Source organism: Malania oleifera, chromosome 1 (genome assembly GCF_029873635.1).
Source record: "Malania oleifera isolate guangnan ecotype guangnan chromosome 1, ASM2987363v1, whole genome shotgun sequence".
NCBI lineage: Eukaryota > Viridiplantae > Streptophyta > Magnoliopsida > Santalales > Ximeniaceae > Malania > Malania oleifera.
This window is the reverse complement of record NC_080417.1, coordinates 124,882,189-124,902,365: the sequence shown is the minus strand read 5'-3', so window position 1 is coordinate 124,902,365 and position 20,177 is coordinate 124,882,189. Positions and strand designations below refer to the sequence as shown.

Sequence of the window (20,177 nt, the reverse complement as noted above, 5' to 3'; positions counted from 1 at the left end):
TCTTTTTTTTTTTTGTTCGATTTGATGTGTGAGGTGTTCTTATTGGCTTTTATGTAAGCCTTGAGTGTCATTTTGTAATCACGGTATTCTTCCACCATAAGTGAGGGTTATTAATAAATTTAAGATGAGACCGCTATGTGGGTGACTTTCAACTCTTTTAAAAAAAAAATATTAAATCCTAAACGAAATAAATTACTAAATATTGTCAAATTTAGTAATTTCCAAAAATATGGTTTTTTTTTAAACTAAAAAACAGAGTTGGGCAAGTTATTTAAAATGTATATATTCATGTAACAAAGTTTTATTTATCATAAAGGAACATTATTAATCATAAATATACTTATTTTTTGTTTATTACATAAAATTTATTCTTCAACCATCCTCATTTTACAATACTAGTTATTTATGAAAAAAAAATACAATTTAATCTTAAAAATAGAGCTTAAACTAATTATTTAAAATACATTAAATTTTTTTTATTTTTTTATAAAATTAATATGAATTGTTTTTGACTTACACCATAAGTCTGACAGTAATTTATACTATTTGGTTTGCTATATTTACTTATTATTATTTATAAATTTTGTCTAAAAAATTAATAATGATATGATATATTATTTTAAAATAATAATTTGATTTGTGTCTTTTGATATGAGTCTTGATTCATTTAAAATAAATACTTTGAACATAATTTGATTCTAATAAATAGATTAACTATTTTTAGAAATATGTATTTTTAAAATCAAATATGTGTATTATTACAAAATAGTTTAGAATATTTATATTTTAATATTTTTTTGGATGCAGTCATCTAAGCATGCTTCAAAGTTACTCAGTCAACCAAGCAAAGAGAGGAAAGTTGGTCCCTAGAGGCCAAAAAGAAGTGTATAATAAATCCGATCCCAAAAAAAGGAAAAAGAAAAATAGAATTATAATATTATCTTTTTTATTATTTAATTGGCCTCTAACATGACGCTCACTATTTCGTGGGGCCTAACCTCAAAACAATTAAGGAATTATTTTTGACTGTACAAAACCCAAAAAGCCTAAAAACATAAAATTATTTTCTTCCTCTCCTCTCTCTCTCTCTCTCTCTCTCTCTCTCTCTCTCTCTTTTCCGCCATTTTCATTTTTCACAACTGAGAAAACAGTGCTCTCTCTCTCTCTCTCTCTCTCTCTCTCCCGCGAGGGCTTTGGGATCCCTCATTCTACAATAGGTTTGATTACCGAATCTACGCTGCTGTGTCGGTGACTCAAATTTGTTTCAGGTTAGTGTTTACTGTATCTGATCTCACTGTGCTGAAGCTGATCTTTTTCTTAATGGTCGCTTCATCTGAGCTTATTGTTTACGAATATCTATTTAATTTTGTTTTTTTAGCGTGTTTAGGTTAGAAGTTTGATATTCTTGTCTTTAGATTTCAAGATTTTTTCTGCTGATTTTAATTTCCTTTTGTTTTCTGTAATGACGCCTTGGTTGTTGGATTTGGATTCGCGAAGAAACCAACCAGGATGCTAGCGTTTGAATTATCGTCTAATTTTCCTTTTTTTTCCCTGTTGTTCGTTGTTTGCAGGAAGTCTGCATTATTATCATGATTTGATGTTTGCGTATTATTTGGTTCTACTTAATTAATTTGTCTTTTGCTTCAGTTTTTCCTTTTCTGATGTAACTAAATTATTGAGTTTTTATTAGAGTATTAAACTGTTAATTCTCTAGTTTAGATGCAATTTTTTTTTTCTTTACGTAATGGACCAGCAATTAATTTTGATAATGAGCTTATGTGAAATGATTTCATCCACAACTTGTAGTCTTTGATGGGCATGAATAGAATTGAAGCGATTGCAAAGGTGAGGGCTTTACAATCTGTGTATTTACATGGTCTCTCAACCTATGTGTCCATCATTCATGAGAAGGCTACGTTGATTATGTTAAGGATTAATTTTCTACTTTTCCCTGTTGATGCTGTAGGATTTTTCTGATGCACCAACATATCGGTTTCTTAATATCATTTGTAACCTTGCCACATTTTCTTCAGTGGTCATGTGTGAGATGGATTTGATCACAAAACTAGTGGAGAAGGGAGCACACAGGACAACAAGTGTGCCCTCTGGTTTTGTCTCATGTTGTTCTTGAGCTATCGAGCAGTTTGATTTTTATTTTTATTTCTTTGACATGGTTCACTTATTTATAGTTGTGACACTTTTTTCGTTTATTTTCAATTTTTTTTCTACATTGGGACATTCAACCATAAATTGATCGGCAACCCCTAGGAACATCTAGCGCAGCAACTCTTACCATGGGCATCCTCAAACAGTTTCAATCCTGTTAAGGAAGTAAACCTGGGATATCTGAGTTAATGACTCATCCCAGAGCTAGTCCTTACTGCCAAGCTACCTTGTGAGGAAGTTCCTGTCAAGTGCAAAATGCACCCTTCAGCAAATGTCCAAATTGTACTAGGATGGAGTGCAGATCGGTACTATGTTTCCCTTTTGAATTTGGTCCTTTTGATAGGTTTTGTAAATGTGACAAAATTAAACTTTTGATCTTGGGTTTTATTTATTTATTTTGTATTGGTCCATAGAAGATAGTAGTCCTCTGTTTAGGCGAGTTTGCTGTTACAAACCAAAACAACATATGCATAAAATTTGGGACTTTTAAAAAAAAAAAATTTAATTAGCTTTCTTGTTAATGTAATGTATTTGCTAACTAGTTTGTATCAACTCTACTTTTTTTGTTTGGCTTTCTATGGGATGGTTGAACCTCATCATATTCTAATGGTTAGCTGTAATATGAAGTCTCATGCTGTAACTTTTTTAATAAAAGTAAAGTGGCTGCTGACTCAACCTGCATTCAAACATAGAAGTTAGAAATCTTAGCCAATGCTCAATTGAGTCATCAGTGTGTTTTGGGTTGTTTGGCATCAAAATAAAATTCCATGCTCATAATAAGTTCATGCCACCAGGTTTTTTGTTTTCTGAATTTCCGAGAAAAAAATTGCCAATTTTGTGGAGAGTTATTTCCAGTGGTATCATGTTTCTAGTAATTATGTTGGGTTGCAGATGAGCATCTTGGAAGTATTAAAAGGAGCTGGCAGATAAACTAAACTGTTGATTCAAGTATGATCAGAGATTGTTCTAGGGTTCTTGTTCTGCACTTCCAGATATTTGAACTCGTACACTTCCAGTATGCTTCCCTATGAAAAGATGAGTATGCAATTGCAGGCCTATATATTGCCATTGTCGGGTTTTATGTACACATAAATTCAGCATATGGTTGGGGAAATGCAAGTAATGGGTTCGTTTTCTGGTACCTGTGAAATTGTTGAATTGAAGGAAGAGCTGAATTCAGTTCAACATTCTAGAGGAATTCGTCAATTAAATTCTGTATTGAGAGTGGATGAAGAAGGTCGAAAGTCTATGCTGAAACTGGGATGTGATGATCCTCTTGAAGACGATTTGAATAAGATTTTTGCAGCAATTAGTCGGAAAACTTCATTCGAGGGCGTGGGTGCTTCCCCTCAAGTAGGTGCAGGCCCCTCTCGGAAGAATGCCTTAAAAAAGCCAATGAGAGCAGGTCTGTCTCATTCATCAGGAATCGGAATTTCTGAGCCAGTAACATTGAAGCAGGCATTAAGGGGACTATGTATTTCTCAAGCATCAGAAATGGCTGCTATGAAACGCATATCGAAGTCTCCAGGTTCTTCACGGGTCTCGGATGTTGGCAGGATAAAGAATTTGTATAAATCAGTCGTACTTGAACCTGGTCAATCTGGTCTTTCACTAGATGGGGATAAGCAGTGTATAGTGGAAATTTCTTTGGTTCCAGAAGAAAGCACATCAAATCCTTCCAAGATAGCTCAATACGGAGTGCCAAAGATGAAGTTACCAAGCAAAAGTGCAACATCTTCACCTCGATTTGCTGCTGCAACAACAGAGACAGGGAGTTTAACTGAACTTGGTCAATCTGGTCTTTCACTAGATGGGGATAAGCAGGGTATAGTGGAAATTTCTTTGGTTCCAGAAGAAAGCACATCAAATCCTTCCAAGATAGCTCAATACGGAGTGCCAAAGATGAAGTTACCAAGCAAAAGTGCAACATCTTCACCTCGATTTGCTGCTGCAACAACAGAGACTGGGAGTTTGACTGATCCTATGCCGAATGAGATCTTTCCTGCATCAAAAGATATTGCGAGTCAAACATCAAAGATAGATGTGGTACAGATGGAAAAGAATAGGTCTCCACCTTCTCCGTTTTCTCCTAGTACAAATTTTAACAGATGGGAGCCAGGTAAGAGTGATCCTGCCTTAACCAAGGAGTCAAACAAAGTTTCTGCTCCCAAGCCATTGCGGAAAGGCAGGCTGCAAACTGCCTCTTCTTCATCTTGCTCAAATACTGGCAATAAAGTGAGAAAGCCAACAAGGAATAACCAACGTTTGGTGAAACCAGTACTTAGGAACAAGAATTTTGCAAAGAAGAAATTAAAGCAGGAGTCCACTGCCAAGCCCAACATTTCTAGTGCATACAACGAAGTTAATAGTGACTTGGATCCTAGTACAAGCGAGTTGCTTTGCCAGCGATGCCAGTGCTCTTTGAAGAATGCAAGACTAGAACCTAATCAAAATTCTCTAGCACCCAGTTGCCCAAGTGCTGAGATTGGTTCAATTATTGTGAAGTCTGGTGCTAGAAAACCTGGATACACTTCAAACTGCTGCAACAGCAACAGAACAGTTGATGCAAAAGCTAACAAGAATGCGAAATCAAGGGAAAAGGGAGAATTTTCCCAAAGCTCAAAAAGTAGCCATGGTGAGTACAGTAGCAGCACTAGCATCAGTGAAGAGAGCAATCCCAGTAGGTCTAGTTGTAGCAACAGGCCTCACATGTCAAAGGATGTGAGGTGGAAAGCTATACGTTATGTTCGATTGAAGCATGGAGTCCTGGGATTGGAACACTTCAACTTGTTAAAGAAGCTTGGTTGTGGAGACATAGGGACTGTTTATCTTGCTGAGCTCATTGATTCAAACTGTTTATTTGCCATAAAAGTTATGGATAATGAGTATTTGGAAAGAAGGAAGAAAATGCCAAGGGCCCAAACTGAACGGGAGATATTGAGAATGCTAGATCATCCTTTCCTCCCAACACTTTATGCTCACTTTACATCAGATAATCTATCATGTTTAGTTATGGAGTATTGTCCAGGCGGAGATCTGCATGTCCTGCGGCAAAAGCAGCCTGGCAGGAACTTCCCTGAACAAGCAGCTAGGTAAGAAACTTAGATGCAATGTACATTTATGGGAGTCTTTGCATTTTATTATTATTTTTTTATTTTTTATTTTCAGCTCTGAATCAGAGAGGTTATGCACTGTCAAACATTCAAATTAGGGCCAAAAGAATAGAACAATCCAAATCGTTGAAAATATAATTCATCATGCCCATAATATCGGTGGTTGTTGTTTTTCAAAAATAAAAATAAATTTCAAAATATTTTGAACATTTAAAATTGCATTTTTCAATATAAAGAAAATTTAGAGTTCATGAAAAATTGTTATGCCACAAATTTTTGCAAATATCTAGAAACATAATTTCAGTGCTATTCTTTATCCTCCCTTTACATAAAATGCTCAAATTCATAGAATTCATGATTCTTTTAATCTGTGCGCTTTCTCATTCAATACTCAGTGCAAGCAGCCCCCAGTTGCTGTAAATTTTTTGTATAACTGTTTAGAAATAAATATATGTAAATATGCACAAATATAACATGATAAATTGCTTGAAGATAAATAGTCAGTGGGATTAGACATCCCCAATTCTTGTCAAATCTTGCAAAACCTTTCTTCACACAAAGCTTTAGTAAAGACATCAACCATTTGGTCATCAACAGACGCACCTTCAAGTTCCACATCACCTTTCTTGTCATGCTAATGCATGAAATGATGTCTAATTTTTATATGCTTAGTGCATGAGTGATTATAATATTTTTAGATAAATGAATCATGCTAGCACTATAACATTTAATAGGAGTATCATGTAAGCACAAAACATGATCATATAATTGATTTCTAATCTAAAGAAGGGGTGCACATAAACTTCCAGCTAAAACATGTTCATTGCTGGTTGTACTAAATGCAACAGCGTTGTTAGTCGGTTAATCAGGAAACTAATGAACATCTCAAAAATTGACAAGTATTGTCATTGCTCTCACGATCTAGTTTGTAGTCAACGATGTCCAAATCAACTAAATAGATGAAAATAATTACTCTAAAGATACCAAAGATTAAGATTTTGAGTTCTCCATCATACTCATTTCAAATGTTGCCTGCATCAACTTACAAAATCTTTGCACAATAGTTTCTTAGTAGAATCAAATATGACATCATATATTTGAACCAACAAAAAATACTATCAATGGTTATCATAAAAAGGATGTATCAACTTTTCTTCTCAAAAGGCCTTCATCAATCAAAAACTCAATGCTCAAGGAGCTTGTTTTAAACCACATGAAGCCTATGATAGTTTAAAAGCATGATTGAGGAAAACTTCGTTTTTAAAACAAGGTTGTTCAACAAAAATTTATTCTCTCAACCAATTAAAAAACACGTTTTTTCATCCATTGGAAATAGTTATAATTCTTAAAATATATAAATGAAAATAACATATGATTGGATTCTATTCTAGCAACAAGAGAAAAAGTATATAAATGCAAATAACATATGAATATATTCTATTCTAGCAACAAGAGAAAAGGTCTGTTCATAATCTATTCCTTCTTGTGCGTAACCTTGTGCAACAAGTTTAGATTTATTTCTAACCACATCACCTTTTCGTCTCATTTATTGTAAAAAAACTCATTTAGTGCTAATAATGTTGAGATTAGATGGTTTAGGAACTAAAGGCCAAACATCATTCCTTTTAAACTGATTCAATTCATCATGCATAGCAAACATCCAATATTTCTCATTTTTTACCTCTTCAAAACATATGCTCCATTTGAGAAATAAAAACACTATTACTTTGCTTTGTAAACAAATATCTAATAAAAGTATTTGTCGAAAGATTACCCAAAATTTAATCCTTAGGTCAGTGAGAATCATACTTCTGTTCTTTAGGTGGTTCTCACTCCGTGCCCTGAGCAGGCCTCTACGCAGGCTATTCTGTTACACTATGTTTTGCGGATTGGAAACAAAACAGGAATTGAATAGAGGCAGTAATGGAATCAACGTCATACTGCATTTGTTGCTTTTGGATACTCACCAGAATGACCATCAGAGTTGCATTTCAGGTTCCTTTTTCAATATTTGGTGTTCTTGATAGGAAACTGGAATGAAATAAAAGATAAGATATTCTCCATGAACGCCGTTTTAAAATTAAAAAAAAAAAATTGATTTTAATTGTATTCTTTCTTTTGATTTTTTTTTTTCAATGATCCAATTAATTTAAAAAAAAAAACAATTCAATTTCAATGATAGAAACTCCACTAGGTTGCTAGAGATGGGTGATGTTGCTGCCAGATTGATGAGTGGTTTTGTTGCCCGAGAAAAGGTTTGCTGCTGATGAGTGAGGATTGAGAGTCCTCTAGTTTTGGTGATTTTGCCATGTTCTAGGAAGCTGGTTTCAGCTTCCATTGGCTGGATGCCATAGTCACATGCCACAACTCAGGAAAGGAAGTCAAATCTTGGGGAGAGTGGGCACTGATCACTGTTTCCATTGCGACAATTAACCATAATCTCCAACTACACAACCCCATGGTCGAAGATCATGGCTGGGGGAGGGAGATGAAGTTTGTTTTTTTTGGTGAGGGTGGCATGGGGATGGTAAGGATATTATGGAGAAATGATAAATTATTTAAGGATATTTTAGGAAATTTTAAAATTACGAAACAATTTGAGTGGAATGAATATCGATTCTGGTTCGTCTGCCACTTGTGTCATGATTTGATTTGGAATCACATTCCAACTTCTTTTCTGAAACCAAACATGGGAATGGGAATGAGGGCCTGTATTTAGATTCCATTCCAACCCTGACTCTGTGAGCACACCACAATAGAGTTGCAACCATGTCTTGAGCTTTCTCAAACTGCTGTTCATAGTGGGAAATATTCATTCTAGAATTTTGCAGCCTCTGTAATTCAGTATGTTTATTAAACACTTTAGTAACACTTACGCTTGAAACATATGAAAATAGCTAATATGAGTTTTTTAATTGTTCCACAATTTATATGAAGTTTAATTCAATGTACGTTTAATAGAAACTCTATTCAACACATGGCAAGTAGCCTTGGCCATAATATTTTGGCAAGATATAATTGTTAAGAATTGTTCCATTTCAGTTAAACTTCTATTCTTTCTTTCAACAACAGCACTTTGTTGTTGGGTTCTTGGTCCTGAGAAATTATGTGCAATTTCGTTTTCACAGAAAATCTATGAATTCCTTATTTTCTAGCTAGGAAAATTGTCTTCAATCCAGAATTTCAAACGAATATTTCTTTCCACCAACTCTAGTAGTTTGCATGAGTCCAGACAAATCCAAATGCAATCCAAAGGTCTAGAAGTTAAAATAAACTTTCTTGAGTCAGAAGATTTTTTAACTTGTTTACCTCTGACATAAGCGTTACAACGTTTATTCTTGTGAAATTTAATAACAGATAATCCTTTAGCAAGATTATGCTTTGACAACTTAGATAAGCCATCCATACTAATAATAATATAAACTAATCTCTTATAGTCTTATGCTGCATCCAAACACACATTATCAATGTCAACAAAATACATAAACAGTGTCATATCTAGGATCACTTAGTGTAATTTTATATATGCAAGAAACAACACACTTGGTTGCGTCAAATGAAACTGTATAACCTTTATCACATAATTGAGTTATGCGAAGTAAATTGTGATTCAAACCATTAAACAACAAATAATTTCTACTGTCAGTCTAGTGCTTGAAACAAGTAACCATCTTGATATCACTTTTGTTTTATCGGTTCCAGCCTTTAAGCATACCATCAGTTGAATTTTCGTACCCATTTGTTATTGGATGGATTAAAATGTCCATGTACTTTTTTCTATTGGAATCCGAATTTTCTTGACATTTTTTCTTGGATATCATTTTGAGGAAACTTGTAGGAACTTTTTTAAAAAATAAGATTTTTCAATATTTCCTCTTTTATTGCAAAAGCATCTCACAAAAAGGGTACATGTTTGAAAAGATTTTTCCAAAGAAGATTTGATAGCTTTTTATGTTATTTTTATTTTTGTGGAGGTTTCATAACCAAAATTGTGTTTCTCGAAAGCACATGTTTGTTTCCAATTGACATATCATTTTTGCTAGGAGTCAGTTTTGATTCTAACCTTTTATTTTCATTTTTCAAATTTTTATTTTATTTTCAAAAGCTTCAAAGTCATGTTGGTTCCCCTCTTTCAACAAATCAAACTCTTCTTTCAAAATACTATTTGATTTTTCCAAAACTTCTATTTTTTATTTAACCTTAGTATATTTTGGATATAAAATATTTATTGCATTATTTAAATCATCTAATTAATAAGAACTATTACTCTCATAAGAATCACTTATATTGAGATAATCTATTTGTTGTGCCATGAGGCCAAGATTTGCTATCTCTATTTTTCTGAATCAGTTATCTTGTCTCTACTTTCATTGTTTCTTGTTTTGGGCTGCTTTTTGTAAAGCAGATAACCAAGCTAGTAGTGCCTCAACCTTTTGTATTCATGACCAGTAACTACCATTTATCTACTTCTTTTTTCTTCAACCATTGTATTCATGACAAGTAACTACCATTTATCTACTTCGTTTTTCTGTTTTTTGGTATCCAATGTGATTTGAATGGACATATTGGAAATGATAATAAAGGTTATGAGATGATACATGGAGGACAGGAGGACATGGATATGGAGATAAAAATGTAGGTTTTGCCATGTCATATGATTTTATTATTGTGAACACTTGCTATAAGTAGAGAGATGAACACTTAATGACCTTCAAGAGGGGACAAAATAAAAGTCAAATATATTTTTTCTTAATTAGGAGGGTAGATCATTTATCATGCAAGGATTGTAAAGTTATCCTAGGTAAAAGTTTAACTACACAATATAAAGTTTTAGTATTAGATATATGTATTAAAAAATTGAAGAGAAAGGATAATATAAATCAGTGCAAGAGAATTCGGTGGTGGAACATAAAAGGAGGAAGGATAATAAAATTTAAAGATAAACTAATCAAAGATGATGATTGGGCAATTGAGGGTGTTACTTTGTAGTAGGATCGCTAGCTTTATTATAAAGATAACAAAAGAGATTTTAGGTGAATCAAGAGGAAGATTCTCGGACAACAAAGAAAGTTGGTGATGGGATAAAAATGTCCATAAAGTTGTAAAGACAAAAAAAAATTTGGTATAAAACGAGGCAAAAATGTAGAAACATAGAAAACTTTGAAAAGTATAAAGAGACTAGAAAAGATGCAAAAAAGGCTGTTAGTGAAGCTAAACATAGATCATTTATTAATTTATTATATACTAGATTAGATACAAAAGAAGGGAAAAGAAACATATTTAAACTTACTGGAGCTAGAGAAAGAAAGGGCAAACACTTATATAAAATGTATCAAAAGTGAGGATGATATTGTCTTGGTTAAGGAAGAAGACATAAAAGGAGGATGACGAATTTACTTTAACTTTAATAAGCTATTTAATAAAAACTAAGTAGAAAGCTTAAAATTAGAATTGAGTCAATTGAAAAATGAGAAAAAGGCTAAAAATATGAGATTTATTTGCAAAATTAGAGTTGATGAAGTTAAATTTGCATTAAAAAAGATGAAAAATGAAAAAGTTATAGGACCCGATAACATCTTAATTGCAGTTTGGAAATGCCTTGATGATAACGAAATTATATGGTTAACTAATTTATTTAACATTTAAAATTTAGAAAATGGCAGATGAATGGAGGAAATAACTTTAATACCTATATAAAAATAAACGAGATGTTTAAAATTGTAATACTATCGTGGAATTGAACTTATGAGTCATACAATGAGACTGTGGAAAAAATAGTTGAACAAAGATTAAGATTAGAAACAAGGGTCTTAGAAAATCAATTTGGTTTTAAGCAATGAGATCTACTACATAAGCTATATATGTTTTAAGAAGGCTAGAAAAGTTCAGGGTAAAGAAGAGACTTGTATATGGTTTTTATTGACTTAGAGAAAGCATATAATAGGATACTTAGGGAAGTTCATTGGTAGGTTTTAGAAAGAAAAAGGTGTATGACTGTATGTAGTTTGTATACTGTCATTAAAAATATATACGATGGAGTAATGACTAGTGTTAGGACTACAAGTGTAGAGGTTAGGGAATTTCCAATCACAATAGGTGTACATCAAAGATCTACTTTGAGTCCTTATCTTTTTGCTCTAGTGAGGGATGAACTTACTAGGAGTATCCAAATTCCAAAATGAGGTTCCAAGGTATCTTTTGTTTGTAGATGATGTTGTCTTGATTGATGAAGCTAGGGGTGGAGTAGAATTTAAGTTAGAATTATGAAGAGAAGCTTTAGAATCTAGAGGTTTTAGGATAAGAAGAAATAAAAAAAATTATAAAAAGGCATCCCCAAGCCATAAAGGTCCCTGTTTTGCGAGAGTAGGGGAAGGGTCATCATAGTATATGCAGCCTTGCCCCTGCGTTTATGCAGTGAGGCTGTTTCCTTGGATTCGAACCCATGACCAACCGATCATAAAGGAGCAACCTTACTGTTGATCCAAGAGCCACCCTCAAAATAAGACATAATATATGAAATGTAATTTCAGTCATAATAGGAGGAATATTGGAGAGAATATTAAACTTGATGGATAATAAATCAATAACACTAGTGGATTTCGATACCTTGGATCTGTTATGCAAGTTGATGGAGAAATTGAAGATGTAATGCCTAGAGTTAAATCAGGTTGGATTAAATGGAGAAGTGCTTCAAGTGTGCTGTGTGGTTGTAGAATACCATTAAAATTAAATGGGAAGTTCTATAGTACAGCCGTAAGACTAGCTATGCTATATGGATCAAAATCTTGAGCGATAAGAAACAACATATTGAAAAAGTAAAAGTTGTCAATATGAGAATGCTAAGGTGGATGAATGGTATAACATTAAAGAATAAATCAAGGAATGAACGTATCGTAGTAAGTTCGGCGTAGAATATAAGATAAGGGAGGGATGTCTCAGATGGTTTGGGCATCTGCAATATAGGCCAAATAGTGCACTAGTAAGGAGGAGTGAGGAGTGAGCTAGTTACTGTGAGGGACAACAGAAGGGGTAAGAGTAGACCTAACTTTGAATGAGATAGTGAGTTAGGATTTACTAGCCCTGAATTTGTTGGAGGAAATTGCCCATGATCATGTCAATTGATGGAAAAGAATTCATGTATCCAACCCCATCTAGTGGGACTTAAGACTTGGTTTGTTTTTGTTGTTTATTTCTTTTTTTGTTTCTGATATTTCAAGAACTTAGTCATACTGGCAATTATTTCACAATTGCTTTCCTCCTTGTCATTTGAACCACTTTTTCACTTGAGGGATTGTTTAGTATTGCGAAAGCTATCGCTTTTCTCGCTTTATGTAACTTTTTGACTCTTTGTTTATTGTGATCTCATGAGTGCTCAATGAACCTATAAATTCTTTAGATCATTTGCTTTAATAATTGCTAAGACTTTGGCTTCCCATGCCCTTGGAAGTGATATTTGGATCTTGCTCACGCTATCACTGTTATAACAACATTTCCTTAAAGCCTTGATAAGATTAATGATGTCACTAAACCAAGATTTCATAGTATAGCATCATTTTCTGTCATTTGAAACATTTCGTAATCATGCATCAGATAATTTATTATTAATTTCTTGCTGTGTTAAGTGCCTTCATAGATTTTTTTCAAGTTTATCATCTTTTGCTGACTCGCAAGCAGAACTACTTTAGAACTCCTTAGGGTCCAGCATTGAGCTGGATTTTCTTATTGCCTGCATTGCTCCATTTGGTCTCAGCTTTCAATACATTTACATTGTTTGACATTTTTCATGGGAACTTATAGACCACTAATATTCACTTTTGGGATGTTCATATCAACATATTGGACATACATTTGTATGTATAATTTGAACCATTGAAAAGAGGTGGTTGGTTGGTGGACTGCCCCTTGGCAAGACATGTGCTCACCATGGAAGCCTCTAGCATGTGAGGTCTAATATAGGGAACCTGCTTTGATAACACTTGTTGGCCTAGTGGACGCCAAACAAGGGAGGTGACTTGGGTGAGTAGTCTTTCTAATAATTTGTTGCAATTAAACTGATTATGCGCACAATCAAACAATAATAGATAGAAAAGAGATAGGGTAAAAAAGTTGAAATCAATATTTATAGTGGTTTAGTCAACTTGTTGTACACCCATTTCTTGAAGATCATTCGATTATTCCCCGATGGAACAAATCAAATACGCACATGTTATATAAGATTTGTTCTATTTCTTTGATCATTGTATATTTTGCGAGATATATTTCTTTTTTAAGTTTTTCTTAATAAGTTTACATCTCTTAGCACAGTGAATATAGATTAATATATGTATAATCCTTTTGAAATATGTAGCCATTTGAGCTTGTTTTGTATGGGCACAAAAAGGTTCCACATTTTAAGGCGAAAAGGGCTTGAATGTGTGTCCGAATTTGCTCACAAGATTTTGTTTGTGCAATCTTATATCAGGAAAAGCGGATAGACAGGTAATTATAAGAGATTGAATAAATGTTATGTATGTTAAAGCTTGATATACATTGTTGGCCCACAACCTAATAGCTTAAGTTTTAAGGTAAAGTGGTAATCTAATATGATATCATAGCTGGTTACCAGGAGGTCCTAGGTTTTAGTCTCTTCACCCACATTTATTCTGTGGTATTTAAAAATTTATTGTGTTTATCTCTCCATGTGCTGTCGGGTTGCACATGCGGGGGAGTGTTAAAGCTTGATATACATTGTTGGCCTACAACCTAATGGCTTAAGCTTTTAGGTAAAGTGGTAATCTAACAATGTAGTTATATATATAGAAAAGAAGATAGACACGTTATTATAAGAGATTAAATAAATCTTATGTAGTTATATATAATTACTTTTATATGTATATATATATATATATATATTTCTTATGGCATTATCTGTTTTGGGAAATCCTACCCAATCCATATCTTGTATATTTAAATACTTGTTGAGAACAATGTCTTCCCATCTTTTAAACATGCAAGATATGGATTGGGTAGGATTTCCCAAAACAGATAATGCCATAAGAAAACAATCTTATTGTACCATCAATTTGAAATTCAAGAAGCTTTCCAATACAGTATCCATCAAACATGGAAACTCAATAGATAAATCGATAAAGTAGTCGTACAATGTTCATTAGCGCTTCCCACTCCAACATCCCTGTCTACTTATCTGTTTTTAGAGTGCCCACAAGTGTCACCAGGGTTCTAGAGAGGATGGTGTGTGACTTTCTCTTCTTGGGTTTGAGGTGAATAAAAGAGACCACCAAGTTAGCCGAGAGGTAGTTAGCATACCTAAAAATCTGTAGGGGGGCTAGGCTTGGTAATGTGGTTCCTAGAAATATCCCTCTAATTAAAAAATGGTCGGGGAGATTCACCTTAGAGGTTAATTCCCTATGGTTCTAGGTGATATATAGTAGGTATGAAGTTCATCGGAATAGGTGAGATACTAGAGGAAGTGGCATTGTTTCTCATGAAAACCCTTGGAAGTTTGTGTCTCAAGCTGCTTGTTTCTTTTTTCTCCTTACCTGTTTCCGAGCAAGTAATGGCTGTGGGGTTTGGTTTTTGGGGGATGTTTGCTTGGGTGAGTGTTTGTTGGAGATGATGGTTTCTCATGCGTTTGAGATTTCTACTCTTTATAAAGCATCTGCTCTTTCTTTCCTTCTGAGGGTGTTCTCTTTCTTGGGAATTTTATTTTTTTTAGGAATCTCAATGAAAGAGAGGCTGACAAGCTCACCACCTTGCTTAATGCGTTGGATCATTTTGTTCAGGAGGGTGATTCTTCAGGTTCTTTTCCACAAAATCTTTTTTCCTTCACCTTTTAAAAACTCTTTCCTCCAATTTCTTCCCTTGGAGCTACTTCATTTGGAAGGCAAAGGTTCCTTTCAAGATTTGGAGTTTCATCTTGACTTTGACTTGTAATAAGATTAACATGCATGATTTGTTACAGATTTGAAGACTCTACGAGGCTTTGACTCCTGATATGTGCTTAATGTGTGGTCCTATGAAATGAATGCACACCTCTTCCTTTATTAAACCAAGAAAATTCATTTTTCTATTATGTACTAGAATTATTCTCTAAATAATTATTTCATTTATCAAGAACAATAAAAATTTTTATATTTGAAACTAATAATTCATAAAATAGAGCCTAGATGAGTTGTCAACAACATAAGTATTAAATTAGGGGCCACATGAATATCAAATGGATATTACTAAGAGAAGAAGGATAAAAATGCAAAGGGGGGTTGATGTAAAGCATGCTCCTTTGATGCATGCATGGACACCTCACATAGATTTGTCGTGCTACCTTGAGCATGCTTAAGCTCTAACTAACCAAACCAATCTTGAAATGTCACGAATCATTATTTCATGAATATTAAATTTTGAACTAATCCAAATAATATTTTATTATCAAAATCCTTTTTGGGGTCAAAGAATGTGAAAAAGCGTATAGATGAACTTGAAGAGGTGCATGAACACAAACAAAACAATTGCACGATAACAAAATTTGAAGGGGACGTTTAGCATGGGTTATCGTCATGGCCTTTGAAATGTTGGATGCCCACATTTGAGAATCAGTGGAAATTACATGTGAGGGCATCTTGGATTCCTTGGGAATGTAAGATGCCTGCAAAATATGAGTATTCAAAATCTACCTCTTCCTTAGGTATCCTGAATCCAACTTCATAGGACAAAAATATCATTGCCATTTATTGCTATTGGCTTGTCCTTTCTTCTTCACTATTATTATATTATTATTGGTTTTTAATATTTAATTATTATTAGTGACAATATATTTATTCATTTTCTTTGAAAAAATTTTATGCTAATATTTATTAAAAGATATTATTAAATATTGATATCATTATAATAATTATTATACACATGCACAGAGGCACACACATATATGCATTACTACTAATATTATTATTGTTAGATTACCACTTTACTTAAAAGCTTAAGCTAATTAGGTTGTGGGCCAACAATGTATATCAACTATCAAGCTTTAAAACTCCCCCGTAGCACATGGAGAGATAAACGCACAATAAATAACACCCATGATAGGGAACACAATAATATTTTTTAAACGCACACAATAAATGCGAGCAATAAGACTAGAACCCAGGACCTCTTAGTAACCAACTCTGATGCCATGTTAGATTATCACCACTTTACCTAAAAGCTTAGGCTATTAGGTTGTGGGCCAACAATGTATATCAAGCTTTAACAATTGTCATTACATATTTAGTTTAGGGTATTCTAGTTATATTAGCGAAATAATATTAGAATATTGCTGCTATGCCTGATGTTCAATCTTATGTTCTTGGAAATCTTGATGAGTGAGCCAAACAAAAATATGACCATGAGGTAGTAATTCTAAAATATTTTTGAACAACAACAAATGCGGCAACAAGATTAGAACCAAGGATGTCCTGGCTACCATGAGTTTGAGACCATGTTAGATTGTTACTGGACCTAAACGTTTAAGATATTAGGTAAGGGGGGACAATGTATATAATGCTACTCAACATCTATGACACATCTTCGCTGTCATGAACTCTTGCCTCAAACATTTAACACCACATTATGAGACTACAACTGTTCCTGGCATTGCTGCCAAAACTACCTCGTCACTCCTTATACATTGCCATCACCATCACCATTGCCATCATCATCATCACCTCACTGCCAGTCTGCGATCTCAACCTATACCTTTTCTCCATTGAATATGTTTTGGCCATCTTTTGCTTTTAAAAAAAAAAACAGCATTTGATTGTCATACCAAACATATATTTGTTTGCAGGAATTCTTAAAGTGGCAGCCTTAGCTCAATTCAACTCAATGGCCTTAAATCCCAGTTTCATTGATCAACCACAAAAGTTTTATTCCTCATTTCATCTCTATCTAGGACCTTTTTTTCATGGGATAAATCACTGGACATCATGCTGTTCTCTAGCTCAAACTGATTCTTACCTAGGACCTTTAGTTTTGTTTCATTCACAGGCATGCTTCTCAATTCTCAATGATTGTGCATGGTATCTTAGAAGCTGCTCCATTTTAGTTGCACTCAATGCGACTGAATTGGGAAACTGAATATTGATTCTGGTGCTCAGTACAAATTGAGGTGCTTTTTTATTCTAATTTCCATCATGAAAATTGGAAATTTGACAAAATAAAATTTAAGCAGAAATGTTGTATGTTCTCTGAAAGGAGCTGTGCTTGTGTTGGACAACAACTCTTATAGCCATACGTATGTGCTCCATGGACTATGGCTTTCAGGAAATGTGGTGGTTCTTTCTGTTAAATTTTTTAAACTTGAAAAAAATAAGTAAAACTGTCTTAGAAAACAGTGAGACTGCTTAAATACTGAGTACCTAATATGAGAATTCTTTACTTGCTTAATTAATGGTTATTTAAATAAAATAATAATGAACTTGGCTACATCTTCAATAAAAGTCTTGTATTGATAATTTTTTAGATATATAAATGGATTTAGATGTTATGAATCCAAGATTTATCATGTTTAGTATAACTTATATCATTATATGTTTACATATTGACTTGCCCTTGCCAGGTCATATTCTATATCTTAAAACTTTGCTGTCTATTAACTCTATTTGTCCATATTAATTATAGTTGATCCTATATGTGTCCCCATGCATGCTTCATCAGGTGGAACTAAGTTTGTGATCAATGATCGATATTTGATGTTTTTTTTTTCTCTATCATTTATTATTGAAAATGATATGATGTCATTGTATGTACAGGTTTTATGCTGCTGAAGTACTCCTTGCTTTGGAGTACCTACACATGCTTGGAGTTGTGTATCGGGATTTGAAACCAGAAAACATTCTGGTTCGAGAAGATGGTCACATAATGCTCACTGATTTTGATTTGTCACTCAGGTGTACTGTGAGCCCAACTCTCCTTAAATCATCATCGTTCTTTGAGCCTGCAAAGATGATGTCAGGTCCATCCACGGGAAGTAGCTGCATCGACCCTTTCTGTATCGAACCATCCTGTCAGGTCCCGTGCTTCAGTCCCAGATTTTTGCCTGCTGCAGCAAAGGCACGGAAGCAAAAATCTGATCTTGCAGTTCAGGTCAGATCATTGCCACAGCTTGTGGCTGAGCCAACCAGTGCACGTTCTAACTCCTTCGTTGGCACCCATGAGTACTTGGCTCCTGAGATTATCAAAGGAGAGGGCCATGGGAGCGCTGTTGACTGGTGGACATTTGGGATTTTTCTTTACGAGCTTATATATGGTAAGACGCCTTTCAAAGGTTTGGGAAATGAAGAAACATTAATCAATGTGGTGTTGCAGAGCCTCCAATTCCCAGAAAGCCCTCTTGTGAGTTTCGAGGCAAGGGATCTCATTGCAGGACTATTGGTAAAGGACCCTGAGAATCGTTTGGGATCTGAGACGGGGGCTGCTGAGATCAAGCAGCACCCATTCTTTGAGGGCTTGAACTGGGCATTAATACGTTGTGCTGTTCCACCAGAAATACCGGAGTGCTATGACTTCAGAGCAATGACCATGGCCTCTCAGCTGAAGGATAGCAAATTGATGGAGTGTAGAACTACAGGAGAGCACTTGGAGTTTGACCTGTTTTAGCTGTACCGATCTACTACTTGGAAAGAGAAGTGGGTCTCCTTTGGTATTGCCTCTAATCAAGGCTTTACCTTGTAATTATTAATATCAACACTATGATATATATATATATATTTGGTTGATGAGAGTATTGAGGCAAAGCTTTCATTTAAAAGGCTTCAGAAAATTCACACTGCAGCTGAAAGATTGCTATTATGCTTGAATGACCATAGAATTATACACTGAATTGCCGCTGAAACTCACAACTGTCTCTCTCTCTCTCTCTCACACACACACACAAAGATACACATTATGTTTTTTTTTGCCATTCTGTCTAAAAATCGTTTCCGCCTTTAGTTTATAGTAGTTATTTTGAACTGTGATTACGTTTCTTCCAGTACTTGAAATTTCTTGCATATTATTTGTAACACATATTAACCATGTTGTATATTAGGTCCTACAACAATGATTAAGGGGAGTAAAGGTTCCCACAAGCCATGGGTCTCAATTCTGATTTTATCTAGTGTGCATTATTATACATTACGAAAACCGAGATTTACGATTCTGCTTTCAACTCATTTTAAATATTATTTCTCATTTAGCTTATGGTTTGTTGTTTTATCTTACTATTCAGACAAGTAGCAAAAGGGTTGCATCAAAAGATGTTGTATCGCCCAAAAAACCTAATTTATTATATGTGTACGCTCATATATGTGTCTCATTTCGGTTTCCTTTGCTTAATATTTTAGAATTGTTCTAAATAAATCGGTGCAGGACATTTTGACTGCTTTACAAATTTATTCTATCATCTAATCCAAAACTATAGAATCGAAAGTGTCACTTTACTGGAAATAAAAATGATATTCACTTATTTAATTATCAAAAAGCTTTACAAATGAAAATACGTGTTATTAATTCTGTATGCATTTTTGAACTATAGGGTATTTAAATTGATTATGTTTTTGGGGATAATTTATCAAATTGTCGCACATCCCCATAGTAAAATAAAACTTATAAATATAAAGTATATCTAATTATTAACCTCCAACAAAAACATACACATTTCATTCGTAAAATAAAAATACAATGAAATAAAATACATTGAAAAATGGAGTTATAGATTTTATTTAATTCCATTCAATATTATTCCAGCTAACATTATTTAATTTTAATTTTAATTTTAATTTTAATAGATTTAGTCAACTATTTTTTTTTTATTATGAAAAATATTTTAAGATATGGATTATACGAGCTCAGGTAAATACTTGACAGTTGTCACATAAGCACTGTTCC

The 20,177-nt window shown here is 33.8% G+C and overlaps 1 protein-coding gene across 1 annotated transcript; it reads left to right on the top strand.

Moving 5' to 3' along the window:
- The first annotated feature begins 1,040 nt into the window (after window positions 1-1,040).
- On the top strand, window positions 1,041-19,143 carry LOC131146184 (serine/threonine-protein kinase D6PKL2). Its single transcript, XM_058095576.1, has 3 exons — window positions 1,041-1,268; window positions 3,058-5,258; window positions 18,062-19,143. The coding sequence occupies exons 2-3, from the start codon at window positions 3,268-3,270 to the stop codon at window positions 18,906-18,908; spliced, it is 2,838 nt and encodes a 945-aa protein (XP_057951559.1). The 5' UTR covers window positions 1,041-1,268; window positions 3,058-3,267; the 3' UTR covers window positions 18,909-19,143.
- The last annotated feature ends 1,034 nt before the right edge of the window (window positions 19,144-20,177 follow it).